The sequence below is a fragment of the Gobio gobio genome, assembly GCF_949357685.1.
Source record: "Gobio gobio genome assembly, chromosome: 15".
Taxonomy (NCBI): Eukaryota; Metazoa; Chordata; class Actinopteri; order Cypriniformes; family Gobionidae; genus Gobio; species Gobio gobio.
Genome location: NC_137108.1, coordinates 44,203,111 through 44,227,053, shown reverse-complemented (window position 1 = coordinate 44,227,053; position 23,943 = coordinate 44,203,111). Strand labels below are relative to the sequence as shown.

General features: G+C 39.0%; 1 protein-coding gene across 1 annotated transcript; it reads right to left on the bottom strand.

Annotated features, from left to right (window-relative positions):
• Window positions 1–6,456: 6,456 nt before the first annotated feature.
• LOC307138136 (protein rapunzel-like) lies at window positions 6,457–7,635 on the bottom strand (the record flags this gene model as incomplete). Its single annotated transcript, XM_079836286.1, has 1 exon — window positions 6,457–7,635. One exon carries the CDS (start codon window positions 7,633–7,635, stop codon window positions 6,457–6,459), a length of 1,179 nt encoding a protein of 392 aa, XP_079692412.1.
• Between the last annotated feature and the right edge of the window lie 16,308 nt (window positions 7,636–23,943).

Below are 23,943 nucleotides of genomic sequence, written 5' to 3'. Positions count from 1 at the left end.
AGCTTGATTTTCATGTATTACTACCTCAGTAATACAAGTTGTGCAAACATAAGAGATATTATTTGTCCTGATCAAACAGATCAATGTTTCTTAAGGTTTGTAAGATTGATAATTGATGAAGAAATCAATTTGGATAAAGGTTACTTTTAAATGATTAAAGGTTCCGTTATACGTTAATTTTTCTGTACAACAAGCTAATAATATTCATAAACTCATGAATATTCATACCATTTGAATTAATTATTCCCCAAAACTTATTGTTGTTACAAGCTGAAGCTCATTAAATATGCAAATCTTATCCAATCCTAGCCGTGGGCGTTTACTTCCAAGTCTTCAGTGCAGCACGCCCATCAAAACCGAGCGTTTTTCAGAGACCCTCAAAACCAGTGCAGAAAATAGCCTATTACTTATTCATTATGATGTTTCTGAATGTAAAAACCACACAAACATCATAAGTTGACCTCAGACAACAGTATAAAAAAATAAAAAAAGACAGTTAATAACATCTTTAACAAGACAAATCGGTGTGATGGAATGCCGTGCCCTGATATTTTCGCTGCCTGATTTACTCTGCGGCAATAGGACGCCGCTTACGCACTCTGGTACTGTCACATCTCTGTATACCATTGCGGCGCGCGACTTCCCCGTCTTTTTTGTGCTATTATGTAGTTTTGTTGGTTTGTATAACATGCCGAAATATATGCCTGTCACAAAGATTACAGACCTGCCGGCTGCTGATGTGACATAGGGTGAATTCAGGGTGATTGGGACACTTTTTCCATCATCAAGTCATCTCAATGGCAAAAAGTGTCCCAATCAACCTGAATTCACCCCTATTTAACAATACTGTCAAGAAAAACTGTCAAAAATTAAGACAACGAGAAACTTCAGTGGTTTTATTTTAAATTTGACTGCATTCATTTTCATTTCTGAATATTTATCTCAGCTGTTAGACATCAGACTGACTGGAAAGACATTCTATAGGCCTATATATTGCTGGTAAGCCTACTTAAAAAAAACGTTTATTTTATAATTTTATCAATTTCTTGTCTTTTGTTGTTATTTAATTTGTTTGTCTTGCATAATTGCTTGATGACTGTATCACTTAATGCCATTTTTATATAATATTTTATATTCAACTTTGTATGTAAAATAAGTAAAAGCAATAACTTTTATTTGCATTTATTTATTTGTCTGTTTAGTTATTTTGCAAGAAATCTCTATTGGGTGCATGGCACCAGATGTGGGCCTCCATGCCCATATCTTATAGGCCTACCGTTAACGTATACCGTATATGACAAACAACAACTGAAACACTGGGGTATATATACACAAAGGGGAACAAGGTTAACAAGATAACAAGTGGGAGAGGCTAATGAGCAACACCTGGGGAAAATTAATCATCATGAAAAACTACAAAACATGGCACAAGACAGGAAATAAAAGTCATCACACAAGACAGGGGAACACAGGCTAGGATTATGACACCTACATTGAATACTTGATTCTGATTGGCCAATCACGACGGACCATCAAATATTTTCGCTTAAAAAATATTGTTCAGGGTAGGCTATCTGACTGCTTGTCCATTAAACGTTTGATTTGTAATTGTTCCTTTCGTGGTCTTTACAAATAATTTAATTTGAAAAAATATTTAATTTGTAGTATTTCGTGTGTATTTGTTTAGTTTGATAAGCAGTCATAGTAGGCTATGCCTATATAATACTTGGGAAAATGTAGCGTTACAGCCATAAAACAGTTGGTAATTTTCGCAAAATAAACGGCTTTAGATACGAGACTCCTGTCGCGGTTTATTTTGCGATAGCGACCGACTGACTCAATGTTGACCCGTACCTGCACCAAGTTGAAGAAAAGGTAAATCTGTTCTTGTTTTTTCCCTCTCAGGATACAGATTTAGTAGTTCATAACCACATACCGGCACACATGCAGAAATGTTCCCTTACGATATGATTTAGTTAACATATCAAGCTGGAAATGTTAATGCTTGTTGACATAAGAAACACTTCCTGGTTTAGACTGCAGCCTTTTCATGAGCAAAAACTGAACCGTCATTGTACTGATGTTTAGAGAACAAATTAGCACTCTAATGAACCAAACTCACCTTCCAATCGGTCACAAATGGCATAGAATAAACAACCCATTCTCACTCCCAAGGCGCCGAAATCTGAAGTATGGTCAAGTGCCTTCCGCGTCACAATGAAGAAGCTAAAGGTACCCCTAGGCGTCACTATATCGACGCGCAGGTGCTCCATTGATTTCAATGGGAAACCTTTGACATCATACACAGATGCATTGGGCATATGTTATCATCATGATGAAATTATATTGGGTTGGAGTGTGATTCTCAATTTAATCAGCCAGCATAATTTTATTTACATTTATTTTATTAACGCTATTTAGACACGTTTGAAGATGTAACCCAACCCCATCTCATCCCTAAACCTACCCATTTGTGTATTATATGATATAAAACACAGGATGTAACAGGCAGATACGACTGCAGGCACAATTTATTCAAAAAGTACAAATATTCCAAGTGTCCCGAGGCCAAACAATTAATTTGTGTGAAGAAAATCCCCAAAAGCGATCAGTGTCTCCATCCGCCGAAGATCATGCACACATTCAATTATCAAAAATTGTCCCCGAAGGGTAGGGGTTGGGTTAGTTCCGCTAAAATATAAAAGTAGCCTATAAATATTCATAAAATCATGTCTGGTTTTACAAATGCAAAGAATTAAATGCGTCTTGATCTGAGGCAAACAACTGAAATCAATGGAGCACCTGCGCATCGATATAGTGACGCCTAGGGGTACCTTTAGTGTCTTCATTGTGACGTGGAAGGCACTTGACCATACTTCAGATTTTGACGCCTTGGGAGTGAGAACGGGTTGGATTAAAATAAAGCAAAAGTGCAGGCTGTCTCACTCGGCATGTGATCATGTGCTGGTTCTTCTCTAAAGCTCGTGGCACACCCTTCAACTGCACTGACTGAAGGAATTTCAACTATTGTCCATTACCCCTCACAAATATTGTATCATAGTTTCCACCAAAATATATGTATATGTTTTGTTTAAGGTATAAGAGAAATATTTAAGCGTTGTCCTTTAACTCAAAATTTACACCAAAATACCATAGTACAATTTTTGTTAAGAGAATGACAGGTCAAGTATTGTCCTGTATTCTTTAGAATTTACCACAGTAACCATAGTTTCCCAATAAAAAAAAACGAATTTTACAATAACAACAAACTTTTTTTTGTTATTGTAAAATAATTTAAGTTTTGTCCTTTAATTTTTGACACATGGTTACCACAGTAAGTTTTTGGGCACTTTATTTTACAGTGTCCTTGTTACATATGTTACATGTAATTACCATAGCAACAACACTAAATTATGCATAATTACATGCAACTAACCCTCAACCAAACCCTAATCCTTTCCTAACCCTATAGTAAGTACATGTAGTTAACACTATTAGGGCCCTATCTTGCACCCAGCGCAATTGACTTTGTACACCGACGCATGTGTCATTCATATTTTGCACCCGCGCAAAGCGCGCTTTTCCCTCCACAGAAGCACGTCGCTAAACTAGTGAATGAACTTGCGCTACCTGGGCGGTTCAGCGCAAAAAAGGAGGCGTGTTCCGGCGCAAACAATCCCTGGTGCTATTTTGCTGTTCCATTAAACAATTGCGCCACTGACCAGAAAAAACCTAGTCTAAAGTCAGTGGCGCGTTGCGCGTTGTTCATTATGCTATTTTAAGGGCGCATGCTTGACCATAATGTATAGCGTGCACAACGCGCATACACTTTGCTCATGTAATCTACACAGATGCAACAGTTAATTTTGCAAATCATAAATTGTTACGCTAAAAAAATATTAACACATGAGATGACGGAAATCATTGTGGTGTGCCACGAAGATGTGAAAAAATAGGCATAAATCTAGCTTACAAATGATTCAGGCTTATTGTAATAATTAAGGATAAGACCTGTTTGCCCAATAGTGGCAAGACATATATGTATATAAGGACATCTGACAAATTGGTTTGTCCGTCAAGAACCAGGGAAAAAAAAATCGACTGAAAAAAAAAAAGACTGTGAAATCACCTTTACCATAATGTACAACATTACAACTTCACTTCTCTGTCTTTCACTGCTCTTACAAGCACATCAGTCTCCTCGGCTGTGAACCGCTCCTGGCGTGCGCCTGGTAAATACGCCATAATAATAGCAATCCATAATGGAACTTGCGCACCTGCTTTTACAGGGAATGTTGGATGACGCTCGGATTGGTTTATTCACGTTACGCCCAAACCACACCTATGAATAATGAAGCTACTTCAGACCAACCCATTTTAGATTTGCGCCGGGCGCAAGAGCCATTTATCCCGCCGGGAAAATAGCAACAGCGCCGAGACCCGCCCACAAAGTTACTTGCGCTTCGCGCTTTGATACTTGCGTTTCAGATCGTTAAAATAGGGCCCTTAGGCTACTCAGTACTTAAATATATAATTACACAATGACACCTTACAATAAAGTAACCGTTTTTTTTAAGGAAAATTATTTTAAATATCTATATTCACTCTCTTGAATAAGTCTCATAGAACATTACCTTTAAAATATGAACCTTATTCAACTAGACATTTTATTTTTGTAAATGAAAACAAGGCTGTGGCATATTGACATACAGTAAATGTAATAAAAAGAATAAGGTCCATAACTTAAACACATCTGGATGGCTGTTGAGCATAGTTGTTTTTATTTGCGATTACATAACATCATAAACATGATATGGACATGATTCTTGGGTTACAGAGAATATATAACTAGATTACTTGAATGCTCATCAGTTTTCATTTGGAAATAAACATTTTCCAGAAAAGACTACAATCTAAAGTTTAAATGAAATGATTTTTGATTGTAAACACCACAACTAACAAAAACACCCCACAATCTGTCCATCGTTGAAGTTTTCGCGACTCAGTTGGTCTTTCAAAATTATTCTTAACTTCAAAACAATACAATCTCTATCTATGCATTTATGTTTGGTCACAGAAATATATTTATCTTTAAATTCTTTTTTTGCATTGACATGCAAAAATAAAAGTGAAGAACCAGCAATAATATACTTTCTTGTTGTGTGTGCACAAGGTCAATTCAGTCATCAGTTTGCTTTATCTAATGCAGAAATATAGAGAAGACTGATTGCCGTTTTAGGGCCCTATCTTGCACCCAGCGCCATTGACTTTGTACACCGACGCATGTGTCATTCCTATTTTGCACCCGCGCAAAGCGCGCTTTTCCCTCCACAGAAGCACGTCGCTAAACTAGTGAATGAACTTGCGCTCCCTGGGCGGTTCAGCGCAAAAAAGGAGGCGTGTTCCGGCGCAAACAATCCCTGGTGCTATTTTGCTGTTCCATTAAACAATTGCGCCACTGACCAGAAAAAACCTAGTCTAAAGTCAGTGGCGCGTTGCGCGTTGTTCATTATGCTATTTTAAGGGCGCATGCTTGACCATAATGTATAGCGTGCACAACACGCATACACTTTGCTCATGTAATCTACACAGATGCAAGTTATTTTTGCAAATCATAAATTGTTACACTAAAAAAATATTAACACATGAGATGACGGAAATCATTGTGGTGTGCCACGAAGATGTGAAAAAATAGGCATAAATCTAGCTTACAAATTATTCAGGCTAATTTTAATAATTAAGGATCAGACCTGTTTGCCCAATAGTGGCAAGACATATATGTATATAAGGACATCTGACAAATTGGTTTGTCCGTCAAGAACCAGGAAAAAAAAATCGGTGAGGGTGGACGCAGCGATGTCCTCTGCTGGCGTCAGGTCCTGAGTAGAGGCAGATCCACCTCCCGTTACACGGCGTGCCCGATTGATGCTGGCAAGCTTGAACTTTCCCCGTCTTCTGATGTCATTGTAGCGCTTGCGGCACTGGTGCGACGTCCTGGGGATGCCAGCTGATGAAACAATTGTGGCTATTTCCTCCCACGCCTGTTTAACCGACGCTATTTTGGGTGGGTTTCTCCCATCCCCATACAACACAACTTCTCTGTCTTTCACTGCTCTTACAAGCACATCAGTCTCCTCGGCTGCGAACTGCTCCTGGCGTGCGCCTGGTAAATACGCCATAATAATAGCAATCCATAATGGAACTTGCGCACCTGCTTTTAAAGGGAATGTTGGATGACGCTCTGATTGGTTTATTCACGTTACGCCCAAACCACACCTATGAATAATGAAGCTACTTCAGACCAACCCATTTTAGATTTGCGCCGGGCGCAAGAGCCATTTATCCCGCCGGGAAAATAGCAACAGCGCCGAGACCCGCCCACAAAGTTACTTGCGCTTCGCGCTTTGACACTTGCGTTTCAGATCGTTAAAATAGGGCCCTTAATGTTTCACACATCTATTCTGAATGAATGCACAGATATGCCTCTCCGTGGTTCATAAAGTAGAGACATTCTGGCTGGAAGTTGTTTTTCTCTTCTACTTTCTTAAAGCTGCTAATGGCATGGACCAAAGTGTCAGGAAGAGTCTTCCACAGCTCTTGAGCCACAGACTCCATGTTTCCCTTCAGCTTCTGTGCCTCTATCTGATCTAGCAGATGGCTTTTGTTGAGGGGTTTCGGGTCTGCACTGAAAGACACCACGATTCTGATGCTGTTTGGGGTGGGGAGTTCAAAAAAGTTGCCACCTCCACCGATTCCATGGTACTTTTTGCCAGTGAACCACTTGAAGATTATTTTGTCACTGTCGCTGAACACCCGAACTGACCAAGAAACCCAGTAATATTTCTTCTCAAGGAGATCCAGTATAAATCCTGCGAACTCTGGGTCAACGCTGGCTTGCCGCTCCAGAAGTTGATGCTCCACATCCGTCTTGGCCTGCATGGGGAAATTCTCAATGCAGTCATCCACCGCCGCTTTCATGCGTGTCTCTACGTCTTCCATGCGATCCAGCCATTTCTTCACCATGGCCTCGTCTACCGCTCCCTCTTTCAGGGCGGCGTGACCCATGACTGCTATAATTCCCATGACAAATATCTTCTTTAACCTGGCACAGAACTCCTCCACTTTCTTCCTGCTCCTTTGCTCTGTGGTCACCACCGTGTCCAGTATGGCATCTCCGGAGATATTCTCTCCAGTTACAGCATTGTACAAGGCATCAATGCTCAGATCGCTACCAGTGTTCTCATACTGGCTTATAAACTTCTCCTTCTTCTTCTCCTTGAGGTTGGGCTTAGTGACAAAGTCTTGAAACTTCTCGTACTGGCTGATTATCTTCGCCTCGTGGTCAAAGTTCTGCTTGTTCATGGATGTCCGCTGCAACTCTAAAGCGATTTGGTCGATTTCATCTTGAATGCCTTCGAGTTTCTGGTTAATCTTTTCAAACTGCTCAGCAAGGAACTTGGCTTCCATGCCATCTGGGATGCCAAGGATCTCGGCCGAGGCCAAAAACATGGCCTCCAGGATGGGGTGGAACTGTCCCACAGTGGCTGCTAAAACCTCGCAGCCTTTCCCCATGATTTCCACTCCTTTCTCGATCTTGTCCTGGTTCTCCAAAACCCATCCTTCCATCCGATTCATTGTGGATCAATTCTGTCTGTAACAGATCAAGGCATATATATCATGAAGTGGAAACCACAACATAGAAATCAATACTGAAATCAATGCAGCCATTTCTAAGGGTCATATTTGTTTGCTCAGGATGAGACCTTAACAGTAACCTGAGATGAATTGGACAGCCAGACCACAGGGGCAGAAATACCAGAGTGTTTGTACATTTAAACATGTTTTCCATGGGCTCAAGCCATTTAGAAAAAAAAAAAAAAGAAAAGTTTTGTTCGGGCATGTCCTGTTCCACCTTACACACAATAAAGGCAGATCAGTGAGATCAGGTGTCTACTGTAAGAATTAAAAGCATATTCTAGCCTCACTGCAATGCAGGATCGCAATCATCAAAATTAATATCCTCCCTCGACTTTTATTTCTGTTCTTGATGATCCCTTTATCTCCCCATAGAACCTTTTTTAAAGAAATGGATTCCTTGATTTGAAAATTCACTTGGAACAAGAAACGACCAAGAATCAAACTCTCTACATTGCAGAGAAGATCTGACAAAGGAGGCTTGTCACTACCGAACTTACAATTTTGGGCATGTCAGCTGCGCTCTCTTAAGACTTGATTAAAGGTTGACTCACAGATCGCCGGGCGGGACGTGGAAGCATCAGCTGTGCTTCCGCATCTGCTCCTGGATATTTTATTCACGGTTTATCAAAAAAAAGACCTGAAGTTTGAAAATCTGAAAAACTAAAAATCTGGCACGAGGTGTGCAAATTAATGGGAAGTTCAGCTAAGTTTACATCTGAATCTCCGATTTGGCATAATCATAATCACAAGCCGACAACAGACCTTTTGTTTTTAAGCCATGTTCGGATCAAGGTGTACATACTCTGCATGATTTATTCGATAATCAGGGCTTAAGGTCCTTTCAAGATCTGAAAGAGTGTTATAATCTTCCTGGACATTCCTACTTTATGTATTTAAGGTTGAGAAGCGCTATGCGCGCTTATGGATTACCGTGGAACTGTAACTTGGACTCTCACCCTCTGATGGACTGTGTGAACTTTTCACAGACATGAGGAGCAGTGTCATTCATTTACAACAGACTGCTCAAGCACGGCTTCGGTAGGCTTCCTATTACTACGATATGGGAAAAGGAATTGGCTCCTTGCAAACCAAACTGGGACTGGATATGGGACACTATTCCAACGATGTCAAAAAGTCTTGCCCATCAGTTAATACACTATAAACTGCTTCATAAGGCGTATGCTACTCCAAATATCTTGCACTAAATGAAGCGTTTGCTTTCTGCTCACTCTATGATTCAAATACTGTGGGAACCTATATGCACACGTTTTATGAGTGCCAACATATTGGCAACTTTTGGGATGAGGTCTTTCAAGTTATGACAGAACTCTGTGACAAGGTTATCCTTAAACACCCCAGTCTCTGTTTGTTGAATGATGATGCAGATCTTGATCTGACTGTTAGCCAGCGCATGATTCTTCACACTGCTCTACCTGTGGCCAAAAAAATAATCTTCAAGATTTGGCATGAGCCTACAATTCCAGCAGCCAAATTATGGCTCTTAGAACTCAAATACATTGCCCTGTTAGAACTCACTACAGCAAGAATTAACAAAGCCAAACCAAAAACACTTAAGGCCTGGACTGAATTTGTTACTAAACTATCTCATATAATAACTCGACAGGCCACCCATACTTAACGTTATCAAGGAGGAGCAGTGGGAATCCTGGAGCCGTGCTGGTGTTGTCAATCCACCCCCCATTTTTTTCATTTATTTTTATTTATGTATATATTTTTTAACAAGCAAACCCTGGTTTTGTACATAGTTATTTGTGGTCGCACATGTGGACCAAGTTCAACCTTGCAATAAAAAAAAGAATTAAAAGCAAATAAGTTTTTGTGCTTCAAAGCACACTTTATTATTATTATTATTATTATTATTATTATTATTATTATTATTATTATTATTATTATTATTATTATTGTTATTATTGTTATTATGAGCACACAGTCATTGTGAATAGAAGATTTGTTGATTTGAGAAAGAAAATTACTTCATAAAAAAAAATGTAGGAAAATAGTTTAAAAGAATTCAGTCTAGCAATTTGTACAAGAAGACAGTTATGGTGATAGTTCTACTCTGTGGAAAAAAGGAAAGGAACCAACCAACTGATTCTGTAAAAGAGGAACTGTTCAAGTTCAAAGCCACGTCCCTTATTTCTATCCAAATGCTGCTTAGAGCTGCGTGGCAGTCAGTACAGTATATTGACTTAAAGGGTTAGTTCACCCAAAAATTTAAATTAGCCCATGATTTAACAGTGATTCTAACAAACACTTTTTAGTTAACTTTACTTAATGTCTTAACTTAATTGTAAAAATCCAGTAATCTGTACTATTCACATACTATTCCTTGTTTACTCAGAAAAACCAAGTTAACATTAATTGATTAGTTTGAGTGCCATTCTGTCAAGCAAAAAAAACAAAACTCACCATTATGGTGATCAGTGTTCGCTTTGATTGGGCACTTGGAACATTCATATTATTATAACTCTCTTTCTGATGCAGTGATGCAACAAGAAATCACAGTTATTTGGTTTAAGGAAGAGAAGTAATAAGTAGGTTGCTTTTAAAAAAGTTGACCTAGCTTCTGACTGAATAATTAACTATGATTAATTCAGAAATGAAGATCACCTTTTAAAATGAACCTTTGTAATATTTCCCTTTATGCCATATAATGATCGTTTACAATTGTATTGCTAACACTTACATCATAAACACCTGTGGAACTTTTAATTGTGTTGATATTGTAAGACTGAAAATACTGGTTGAGGCCCTATTCTGAGACAAAGGGTCCCCACACAACCTCACTTCCACAAACTACTAATAACTCACACAGGAATATGGTTTAATGTGAATGTTTTATCATTGACTGTTATGTTTTTGGTGTCATTTGAAATGTCTCAAAGTGAGTGGTACAGATATCTCATATCCAGATAGATAAAATAAAAGGTAATAAGGTTTTAAGAATTTATGGACAACTGACTTAGAAAAGAAGGTGGTTATCTCAAGCAAATGTTCACCAACCCCCATTAAGGTGCGACCACTGCATGTAAATTTCTTTTGTTAGCACATGTTTCCATGTAAAAGAGGTCTGGCTATTTAAGGAGATGCAGCAGAGAGTTCGAGGCCTTTCCTGTACTTGAGGTCGGCCCGCGAGGCTGAGGGAGAAATCTCTCAGCCTCATGTACTTCTTAAAGTTGGGTTTGCATCTTCTCTGTATTCCTGAGCATTTGATGTTTTGTATCGATTATCTTTGAATTGATTATGAAATTGGCATGATACATTTACCTGACATAATAAATTGTTACATTTGATTATTCTAACTGATTTTGACTTTGTTCACTTAATGGTTAAAGGAATAGTCAAACATTCGCTCACTTTTAGTGAGGCACAGATATTATTAAAACCTTTCATTTATGGAGTCAGATGAAATAAACGAGTAAATATATGATTAATATATTACAAATTTAACCAACCAATACTTTGCATGAATAAGGACAGAACACGTGTGACCTTCCCTGTGTATTGGCGAACCGGCAGATTGGACCAATTTCACGGGCCTTACAAAATGGTGACCTCGACGTGATCTCAAAACAAAGCAGTTTCACGAGAAACGTTCTTTTCAGCAAGTATTGTGATTTTAAAATCAACAAGAGGTTTTGAACGTCTTCTCTTTCTTCCGTGGCTGTGGTAAGTCAATTTTCTTTGCATTTTTAGAAGTGTTGAAGAAATGTTTGCATTGTTTACGGGTTTGGAATTAAAACCCTTTGTTTAGAAGCGTGAGGCCGCAGCCAGATGAAGAAAGATTAGATTGTAAAGATCTCCTTGTTTTGCCGAAGCAACAGGAAGCGAAACCTAAAGTGAGAATAACATCTTCCAAATAATTAATAACTCGATGAAGAGCCGAAAAAGTAAAGGCTTAAAGTTTTAAAATCAACCGCATGTTTTCCGGCCATTGTTGTATCTGGGCTTGTTAAAGACAAACCAGCAACACGTGAAGAGCAAACTAACAGAAAACAGAGAAAGAAAAATCTAAGTTTGTAAACGATCGGAAAACACGTGATTTTATAAATAAAAGGCAGATCGATGCATTGTTTATAAAAATAAAATTTTGGGAAAACAGGATGATATGATTTACAGGCTAAAAACGCTCAAGGCTAATGCTAAATTCTAGTGTCAATGCTAAGCCATGCTGCGCCCAAGGCTAATGCTAAATGCTAAGCCATGCTGCGCCCAAGGCTAATGCTAAATGCTATTGTCCATGTTGTTTTCAAAACGCTCAAGGCTAATGCTAAATGCTAAAACCATGCTGCGCCCAAAACGCTTAACCCCTGTTTTGTGTCACTGGCTGACTGGGAGGGAAAGTCTCCATTTGCATGAATTGTATGAAACAGATATTAGAAGTATCAGAAAAGCACATAGAACACAATTTGGTTGTTTGTGCTACAACATGCACATAGGTTAAGTTAAAGTTTATTCTTTAAACACAGGATTACTTTACTGTAAGTGTGGTTGAAACACTTAGGCAAAGGTGATATAGATGTTGTATTCTATTGGTTTGCTGTGGGTGTTTGGAACACTTAGGTAAAAAGGTTGTAGATGTTGTATTCTAGGCCATGTGTCCTGTGTAAACTGAATTAAACACGTGTGTCAACAGATATTCGAAGTATCAGAAAATTGTGCTTAACACATCAATAGAACACAATTTGGTTGTTTGTGCTACAACATGCACATAGGCTAATTTAAAGTTTATTCTTTAAACACAGGATTACTTTACTGTAAGTGTGGTTGAAACACTTAGGCAAAGGTGATATAGATGTTGTATTCTATTGGTTTGCTGTGGGTGTTTGGAACACTTAGGTAAAAAGGTTGTAGATGTTGTATTCTAGGCCATGTGTCCTGTGTAAACTGAATTAAACACGTGTGTCTATCTGAAAACAAAACCTTGTCATATTCAACGTTCCAGAGACGCGTCAGAGAACGTAACAACTCTGAATTTTGAAAAAAAAATCATAAATTCTCACGTTTGAATTTATTCTGAATTACTCTGAGATTTGTTTTTCCCAAATAAGATGAATGGATACGTATATTGCTACAAGGTTGCGTCAGAGGTTAGCGACGGCTAATAACTGATATCAGGGAGTGTGCGGGCGACTCGGATGAGGGGAAGGGTTAGTCTGACTAGGTTAACCTAGCTTGGACGCTTCCGATGACTTCGGTTCTAATTTAATGATAAGATTGAATTGAGTTCTTGAAGGGCATCCAAGGGGGCTATATAATATATCTTTGATTGTTGCGCGTGTACGGCAAAGTCCTAGATATTTAGCCAACTGCCTCAGCTCCTGATCTTCGGAACTGACCACTTGTTAAGGAGACCTTGGTGAGGAACTCGGAGCGATATAGTTTCCTAAATTGAGCGGGTAAAATACAAATTAAAAAGAGTAAATAGAAGAATCAAACGTTAAAATAGCCATTTAAAAAGACTAAATGAGAAGAAAAGGTATTTGAAACCTAGAAAAGAAAAAAGAGAAACAGCGAATGTAGATCTTATAATTATATTATAACTTGAATTATAATAAACATTATATTACATTCGCCGAGCAGGACAATAATTGTAGAAGTGTGACTTTCGTCAATTCGAAATCGTCAATTTCTGAAACAGAATTTCGTTTGTGTGCTACCCAGTGCCAAAAAAGGGTAGAGGTCTGCATTTATTTTTCACCGTTAAAAAACACGGCTAGAATTGTGGCACAGGTAATAGCAAACAATTGTGCAACAACTAAATGTAATATAATAAACAATTCAGACTTGGTCAATGAAACTCGGTTTCATGTGACATCTGGAATTAAAATGGCAACTTACATGATAATGGAACAAGTAAAAGAATTCCACACGTCTGAATTTAATGCTTTAAAATATTGGAATTATCTGTGGTTCGCTCTCCTCTGTTTTCTGTCTCAGGCTTACTTCTGCAAAATGGTGGAGTCCACCTGGAGCAAATCCATGACAGCGGAATTGAGACTCGGGAGATGGGTGAAAAGACATTATAAAAGGCCTTTTCACACGTCACACTGTCACATCACTGCATAAATATGGCCTCCCAGTTTAGAACTGGATCGAAATTTGCAACACAATTGTTATAGATTAGATTCCACCCATCTCCTAGACATGAACACTGAACACACCCCTCCATCACTATACCCTCACAGCATCATTTCCTGGGGTAGACCAGATAGCTTCACACACACAGGGTGGAGTTGATCTCATGATCATTGTCTAACAGAGACACAAAGAACAGCATACGCTATTCACAACAAACTGCCAACTAATGTAACACACACACACACACACACACACACACTGACATTCTAAAAAAACACTCTCACACAAAACCATTGATTGGTTTACACCGACCACTTGCTACATTTCTGAAACTTATTTTGATTTTAATTTTGATTTCTGCTTATTTCTTTGAGTAATTCAGAAAACATTTCTGAATCTTTTGATTTTAATTTCTGAAACTTATTTTGATTTCTGCTTATTTGTATATTGTCCATTTTACTCACAACAATGTTTTTGGACATCAATTCAATTGAATCTCTATGTTTGGTTAGACCAAAATTTAGCTGACACTCTTCATGAAATGTTGATTTAACCCAGCACTGGTTGATTTGTTAGAATGCCATTTATTGAAATATTTCTAGAAACAGGATAAGCTTGTCCTTCATTGACCCACTATAGGAGTACTATTGGAATGGTAATTAAAAATCAGGTAATTAATGAGACCAAATGTACCACTCACATTTGCTGACATGAACATGGTATTTTACATTGAACATGACATGATTTTGCATTATGCATTCCTATGCATTTGCTTACGACTGTAAGTTCATATATGTGCTCAATCGTGAATCGGACATTTAAGATGCTTTTCAGGTGTCAAAGGAGAACCCCTTCATCCACTGAGGTCTGCCCAGACCACCGTACCGCTGGAGGTGACAGGATGGGTCGAGGAGGGTCAGATCCTCATCGTGGAGAAGGTGCCAGGGAAGCGGAAGTTTCCCCAAGAAGGAATGACACGTTAACTGATCAAGTCACAAGAGGTCCAGATTGACTCTATGAACTTTGCTCACGTCACAGGAATACAGGAAGAGAACCTGAACGCATCCATCCACCTGCCGGACTCAAGCTATACACCTGGTGAGAACAGGTGTACTGCAGGTGAACACAGCCCACTGAGCTTCTACAGATGCCAACATTGCAAAAACAATTTTTGTGCTGCATCTTCAAGGATTATAACAAACGTCTTACTGTGACCCCGTAAGTGTTCATCAGAATGTGACCCACGGGATCAAGGAGGGAATCTGTAAGACTGAAAATACTGGTTGAGGCCCTATTCTGAGACAAAGGGTCCCCACACAACCTCACTTCCACAAACTACTAATAACTCACACAGGAATATGGTTTAATGTGAATGTTTTATCATTGACTGTTATGTTTTTGGTGTCATTTGAAATGTCTCAAAGTGAGTGGTACAGATATCTCATATCCAGATAGATAAAATAAAAGGTAATAAGGTTTTAAGAATTTATGGACAACTGACTTAGAAAAGAAGGTGGTTATCTCAAGCAAATGTTCACCAACCCCCATTAAGGTGCGACCACTGCATGTAAATTTCTTTTGTTAGCACATGTTTCCATGTAAAAGAGGTCTGGCTATTTAAGGAGATGCAGCAGAGAGTTCGAGGCCTTTCCTGTTCTTGAGGTCGGCCCGCGAGGCTGAGGGAGAAATCTCTCAGCCTCATGTACTTCTTAAAGTTGGGTTTGCATCTTCTCTGTATTCCTGAGCATTTGATGTTTTGTATCGATTATCTTTGAATTGATTATGAAATTGGCATGATACATTTACCTGACATAATAAATTGTTACATTTGATTATTCTAACTGATTTTGACTTTGTTCACTTAATGGTTAAAGGAATAGTCAAACATTCGCTCACTTTTAGTGAGGCACAGATATTATTAAAACCTTTCATTTATGGAGTCAGATGAAATAAACGAGTAAATATATGATTAATATATTACAAATTTAACCAACCAATACTTTGCATGAATAAGGACAGAACACGTGTGACCTTCCCTGTGTATTGGCGAACCGGCAGATTGGACCAATTTCACGGGCCTTACAATATAATCCCTCTATATTTTTTAACAATATCTTGCAGTTGATCATACTTGAGTCACACACAGCATTCAGCATGCAAAACACAACCATGGTAACATCTATGGTAGCTATACTAAGTCAAGAGTAAACCTAAAGTAAAAGATCAAGTTCTCTCTACAGTACTTTTTTAGTTACTAGAACTCTTGTGTAAGTGTTTGTTAACACAACATACTATTCCTATTTAACTTTACTTGTTTTTTGCATGGTTTTTTTTAAGTAAGCTCAACTAGATTTTACAGTGTAGGTTTATATGACATTCTTCTTTCAGATGAATACAATCTGAGTTATATCTAAAAAGTTCTGGCTAATCCAAGCATTATAATGGCAGTGAATTGTTGCCAGTCCATAAAAGTGCATCTATCCATCACACTGTAAACCCGAATAAGTTACCAGAACTAAAAAAAATTGAGGCAATCGATTGTTTGTTTACTGAAAAACATGTGACTCAAAACTTAAAATTTTGAGGCAATTGAGATCCAGCACGGTTTTAATCAGAAAAGCTGAATAAGTTTTAAAATAGATTGTATGTTAAGTACTTTGACCTCATGCAAGATTTACGCACACACAGACATCAAGAATCAGCCTATGATACTTAACCATGGTGACACGCTTCATGCCGCAATGCATTATAGGAGTTTTGCATGATGCACCCAGAATGCATTGCGGCATGAATCATGTCACCATTGTTGAGATTCATACTCTGATTCTTGATGTCTGTGTGTGTCCGAGTACTGTTGTAGATTAAAACCTTTTTGTGCATTAATTTTATTCATTTAAATCTTACATATTGTTCGATTACCACAACCATCCTGGATCTTGTGCTGTAGAATCACATAGGTTCTATTAAGACTCTGAAGGAGATCAGTGAATCAGTAACTGCATGACAATAATATCATCAGCAAATAACAACCAAAACCAGCTGATCACACTTTCTCTTGGCTTTTCTTACCATAACAAATGTGCTTCGTAAACACAGTTAAAGCAGCCAGAGTAAGACATGTTATGTCAAGGGTCAAGATCCCAACAAAAGCAAACACTGAAAACCATCATGGTGAATTCAAACAAAACTATTATTTTCAATATAACAGAAATGACAGAAATTAAAGTTAGTCTGGTTAGTAATGTGTGAGGCTGGTAATGCTGTTTGTGGAGTTGTTTAATCCTCCTCTGCTGAGATCTTCAGAGATTTAATGTCTTCTTTTATCTTCAGTTGATTTCATCTAAAGCTGTGGCTGAAGTCAGTTGTAGTTCTTGTGTTTCTCTTTCCTTCAGTGATTCTGCTCATTACCATCATCAGGTGTCACCACCAATACGCAATTATCACTTATTTAATCACTGTCACATGCCTGTCCTGTCTTGTGTGCACATGTGGGTTTTGTTAGTGTGGCCATGTGCCTCTGTCATTGTTTGATCCCTCCCCCTTGTTATCTGATTAGTGTTTGATTTCTCCCACCTGTTCCCTCCTGATTTCTTCCCCTTTATATAGCTCACTTGTGTTCACTGTCTTTGTCGGTACGTTGTTCTGTCTATGTCTCCCTTCCCTGTGATTCCCTGGTATGTTCAGTTTTCTGTTATGTTATGTTTTTTCCCCCTCGTGGGTTTTTTGGTTGTGTTTCTGTTTATTTTATATTAAAGATCATTCCTTCGCGCACATGAGTCCTCACTTTAGTTTTCTTTAAGTTTCACATGACATAACGTACCGACCATGTCAAGGACTCAGCGCAGGAATGTACCTCACCCACCAACACCCACGGTCTCGTGCCCCTACTACGATCGTATTCTCCAGTTTCAGTCATTAGCGTCCCTCCGCCAACAAGGAACAGAATTGAGGAGCTTTGCAGCCGAATTCCTGAGAGTGGCGGAGGGATTGAAACTGAATGAGGGGTCTCTGAAAGACTTATTCTTTTACGCTCTCGATGAACCTATGGACTGGCTACTTAGGAGTGCGTATGAGAGGTGTTCATTCGAGACAATGGTGGAGGGGCTCGCTCGTATGCAGGAACGAGAGGCCAGGGAGAGGAGAACCGTTCCGGTGGACTCTGTTCCGGGTGATCCAGTTCCGGTGGTCCCTGTTCCGGGGGTCTCTAAGCGAAGGAGGAGAAGGAAGGCTCCTTCCGTGACGGTCCCAGTGGTCCCTATTCCGGTGGACCCTATTACGGCAGACTCGATGCCGGTGGACTCGGTGCTGGCGGACTCGGTGATGGTGGACTCTGTTCCGGGGGTCTCTAAGCGGAGGAGGAGAAGGAAGGCTCCCTCCGTGACGGCTCCTGTGGTCTCAGTTTCGGTGGTCTCAGTTCTGGGGGATCCAGTTCCGGTGGTCTCTATTCCGGGGGATCCAGTTCCAGTGGTAAAGCAAAAGAGTAACCCCTGAAGTGAAGCATCGCAAGCTTTGACGCCTCTCGCGGTTAGTGCTGGGCAACAAACTCAAGCCCCTCTTCTCCCCTCTATCCTCCACCGTTTCTCCAAAAATTCTCGTTTTAGACTCTAATTCACCGGTGTTTTGTTTTGCTCTATCCTCTGCGCTTCTGCGTTCGTCAATGCACATGCGTCAAGGATTCAAGGCTCACTCTTTCGCCGTAAATCGATGCGCACGGCAATCCGCCGGAAGTTGGGATTGGATATTTTTCTTACACAAACACACCACTTCGCTTCAGAAGGCCTTTATTAAGCCGTGTGGAGCAGTTATATGATGCACTTTTATGGACTTAATAAACGAGGCAACTATTCACTGCCATTATAATGCTTGGATTAGCCAGGAATTTTTTTAATATTCTGAAATAAGAATATTAAAAAAAAAAAAAAAAAAAGAACAAAAGAATTTTGAAAGAAGAATGTCATATAAGCCTATAGGATGACTTGAGGATGAGTAAATCATGGGATAATTTTCCTTTTTAGGTGAACTATCCCTTTAAGCACAACATCCATTATTATTTGGCCATAATATGGCAGGATGTGGTGCATCAATATTGACTATCATTCACATCACAAAGTGTCATCTCCAACTGTTCATGCTAAATGTTAATAAAAAGCATAGATCACTGACCAGCTGTTTTTATTTGTATAATTTAAAAATATATATCTTTGTGACTTTTCATACTTGGCTCTATTACGTTTTTGAAGTTGTGCAAATAAAATAACAAAAGACGAAAAAAGAGAAAGGGAGGGATAGTAAATGGAAATAGACAAAGAGCAAAAAAAGGAGACTCACCGTTAGTCTGGTGAAATGTATAGAGGTGTTCTCTAGTGTTCCAACAGTGTCCAACTGTGCCTAAAAGCTGTAGCCTCCCAGGGTCCACAGGTGTATATATATATAGTCTCCTCTGTGGCACTCCCCCTTCAGATTAACTCCATCCCCTGCAGGTATTCCTCTGAAGCCCCTGAAGAGATGAGTGACAGGGACAGATTACATCCTGTAAACATTCCTTCTTTGAGAAAATCAGCATTTAGTTGTATATATAAATAATAAATGCCATGTTTGTCATGTAGCAGGCACCTGTAGAATTTATTAAAGGGATAGTTCAGTCTAAAATGAAAATTCTGTCATCATTTACATCTGCTGGCATGCTGGATCCTCATGTCATTCCAAACCCGTAAGACTTTCGTTCATCTTCGGGAACACAAATTAAGATATTTTTAATGAAATCTAAGATATTTCTGTCCCTCTATTGACAGCTACAGCTACAACTTTGACGCCTCAAAAAAAGATCGTAAAAATAATCCATATGAATTGAGTGGTTTAGTCCAAATCTGAATAGACTCGATTGCTTTATATGATGAACAGATTGAATTTAGGCTTTCATTCATATATAAACATTCATCAACTCAGACATCAGTCGTGGTAAACGGAAGCTCAAGCATGTTTGCTTGACGTGCAAGAATCAGTTGGTTTGTTTGTGAGGTTTGTTCTTATGCGTCAAGCAGGTTCTGGTTTTGGGTGAACTATCCCAAAAATATGAAAACAAGAACATACAATCTAAGAGTTCAAGGAAATGATCTAAAACCAAAAACCTCACGAGACAATGTTGTTACTATGTTGCTATATTTGTGATGTCATAGATACAAATTACAGTGACATATAAAGATGCACTATAGAATTGTGATAATCACCCATAGTCACACTCTAAAAAAAAAAAGGTTCTATATGGCACCAAAAATGGTTCTTGGCTCGTAATCATAGGGGAACCTTTTTTAGTGCTATATAGCACCAATTTTGGTGCTTCAGTGGTTCTTCAGAGGTTCTTCACCGGTTCTTTGACTAAGGTGCTATATAGCACCTCTGAAGAACCGCTGAAGAACCACTGAAGCACCAAAATTGGTGCTATATAGCACTAAAAAAGGTTCCCCTATGATTACGAGCCAAGAACCATTTTTGGTGCCATATAGAACCTTTTTTTTTTATAGAGTGCATTTGCATATATCACACTCTGAATGGCCCAAACAGTAGTGGATACCATGCATTAGAAAGCTAAATTATTATTGCAAATAATGGATTAGGCTTTTAATTTAATCTGAACAACAACAAATCTGTCATCACAATGCCTGACAGTTATGCAAGGTGTGCAAAAAAGGGTAGTATAGTTCACTGTAATGTCGTCATGATGAAATTATCATCAATAATATTTGTGTTGAATTAAATGCAAAATTTGAGGCGTGATTTATGCCCAACACAAGTTATTGCTTACGTTTAGGGGTTTTGAAAAACAAATACGAGCTGCTTGCCTTAGCAAAGACCAGTAAATAGCACAACATCATAAGCTTTTTGATGCCACATTATATATATATATATATATATATTTTAAATCTTATTCTTATCCTAAATACAAAACCCATTCCATGTATTATTAAAATCTTGGTAGTGTTTATCATGCTAACCTGTGATGTTTACTGAGTAGTAAAGTGTTTATGTATGTAGCCACAAGATGTCACTTTGGTTCATGTAGATTCCTTGTTTTTTATGAAGCAAATTCTATCTAGATTTTTTTTGTTTGTTTTATGAATCTATACTAGCAGACAATGACATTTTACACAAATTAGTATTAGCATGCCTATTGGGAAAGGAAAGTGTTAGAGTTAACTGTGGGAAATATTTGATGTGGGAATTAGCTGCAGGCCATGTTGACTAATTGTTAAGTTGAAATTATTCAGAAAGGTTTGTCCTCTTAACGGAAACTAAATGAACATTCAGGTGGGTCTTCCAAGAATGACTTAATCATGTGGTTTTTGTTACCTATCAAATTTAAGTGTGTTCTTGCAAAATATTTCATTGGAGCATGCTTTTTTTTGTAAATGTGCCAACGATCAACTGACATGTGAGGCAAACAAGATCTACCGTATCTACAAATGAGGAAATATCCAATGCAAATAAGCTGCTGTGTATTGCTGTGTTGTGTTAATGATTGTTCTAGTGTTGGTCTCTCCACAACAGCTGAACAGTCATAATTAAATGGTCATGGTAGGGCTGGGCAAAAATATATCGCAATATAATTTTTTTCAATAACGGTGATATGATTTTTAAACACATTTTCGATATTTCGATACATTACAGCATTTCTCACTGACTTGACGTTCAGGGCGCAGCCGACAGAAAGAGCAGAACACGATTGGCTACTTGCTTGATGACGTACACCACAGACGTCATAAAGCAATTGTCATTAGGCTTGTTTGAGATGAGCGAAATCTGCGCAGAACCGATCACCGGTGATCAGCGCGAGATGCATGCCGGTTAGAAATGTGTCCGAGGGCGGTCCGCCTTGCTCTGATGTCATGCTGATACATGTCAAAAAACTCTCGCGAGCGAAAGGCGGATGTGTCGGATTTTGCAGTCGAGCGCATTTGCTCTCCTCCGACTGCGCTGAGCAAAAGCATGATGGGAAACGACTTGCTGACGACACAGCTTAATGCCTATTGGTTTAAATAACCGTGATGTACGGTTCTTTTTTTAAATGTTTGATTTTAAACCTCTGATATCATGTTTTTATGTGTGAATATTCCCAAACTCTCTAACAAAGGAGATCTCTCTGTGGGTTATGTGATTGTTGTCATATTTATAAAAAGAATATATATTAAAAACATGTATGTAGGCCTAATTAAAGTAAAAATTATTGATAAACACGTCTTTCGAATGGAAATAAATAACAAAAACTTTGGGTGTCTTGTTCCTAATATTTATTTTCATATAAAAGTAACAGAACTTAAATTACATCCAGTTTATCAGCAACAAAGCGCACGAGTGTGAATCCCGCGATATCCGCCTTGGATCTCGCAGCCTCTGATCCACTACGAGAAGAGAGAACTGTCCGTCTTGCCTACACTTTTTTCACTCCTCCCCTCACTGCAGCCGCCTAGTCTCGTCTATATTTCAGGCGAGGCGAGGCGCATCTCAAACAAGCCTATTATATTGTCAAAAGGGCGTCATTGTACACCTACAACGCGGCGGCGGCAAGTTTTAGTTACAAAATGAGTACCCCTGACCGCAATACAAACATGACTGAACGAACTTCCACGTTTCAGTATCCTGCAAAATGTGTCGGAGAGTGGTGCCGACAAGGCGTGTAACAATACACCGATATAGATCAATGCATCGATCTAATGTCTAACCACACCTCGATGACAAGCAAAAAATCGATACGTGTAGGCTATTTATGTATTTAAAGGCCCACTGAAGTGCCTTGAAACACAGCATTATTCAATATGTTGACGTAATTGCTCCTCCCCTTTTTTGAAACAGCCAATAGCGTTTCGTTAATATCACAGTTTGACTAGAGCCTTTCTGTTTGGTAAAGCCAGAGTTTCCTCCTAATCTAACCGTTTATCATCATAATCTCCTCCATATCGTTTGGAAATACAGCATTCTGTGCAGAATTTAAATGGGTCCGATATGTTTTGTTGTATGCGCCGACTCGCGCATATGATCCGCTCTGCGCTCTCGTGTCTCTAGTCAACGGCTCTGGTCAGGACTATGTGTGTGCACTTCAAAGTAGCGTGAAACCAGACTTCATTCGCCTCAACTAAAAGCATATTTACACTGTCTGAATCGTTTCCTATCGCATGTATAGTGCGCTATGTGCCATTCACTATGTAGAAAATAGTAAATGTGTGAACAGCTGACTGATTTCAGCCGCTGCTTCAGCGTCTATTTAGGGTGCGGGCGCTTCAGATTCTAGAGGCCATTTGATTGGACAGAAGATTTGACGAGAAGGTGAAGTCTGCGATGATGTCATCAAAATCTGTGATCCATTTTAACGGAAGTGAGAGACTATAAGTTTTGAATGCTTATATCTCCTAAATGCGAATTTTGTCATTGTTTTGGAACACACCAGCTTATTCATAACCTTAACATAGTCATACTAAAAGCTAAAAAACTTCCATTTTGATTTCAGGGGGCCTTTAAAGGTCCAATGGCATGAAATGTTCATTTTATGAGGTTTTTCAACATTAATATGAGTTCCCCTAGCCTGAATATTGTCCCCAAGTGGCTAGAAATTTTGATCGGTGTAAACCGAGTTCTGGCTGTCTTTCTCTGCCTTTGAGAAAATGACAGCCCAGACGAGCTGATCTTGAATTATCCTGCTATGACGCCATAACAGGAACAGTTACCTCCGCCCAGAGAATTTGGCACGCCCATGCGAGCGCCATATTTGTTTGTCCTCGAGAGATCATGGCTTGTGAACGAGTGAATGCTGGCAGTTTCTCAATGTTTGGATGTATAAATGAAAACAGAAGTTTTTTTCAGTTCCTTCTGATCTGTGATCAGTGATTTCTGATGTGTAGCTAATTATTCAAGTTCACACAGAACTTTATTATTCGTGCACACGCTGCGGCTTCTCTCTCTCCTTTTCTTTCTTGTGTTTTCTATCTTGTGAGTCAGTGTTTTTGTACGTCCTCGTCGCGCCTATCTGTTCTAAAACGTGCATACAGTCGTGAGTTTCTGCTCAACATTGGCAGACTCACATCTCTTTAGAGATAAACCTCACGCACGCCGAAGCTCGGGCTGCACTGACCGGTCGGCCTTCAACATCACCGA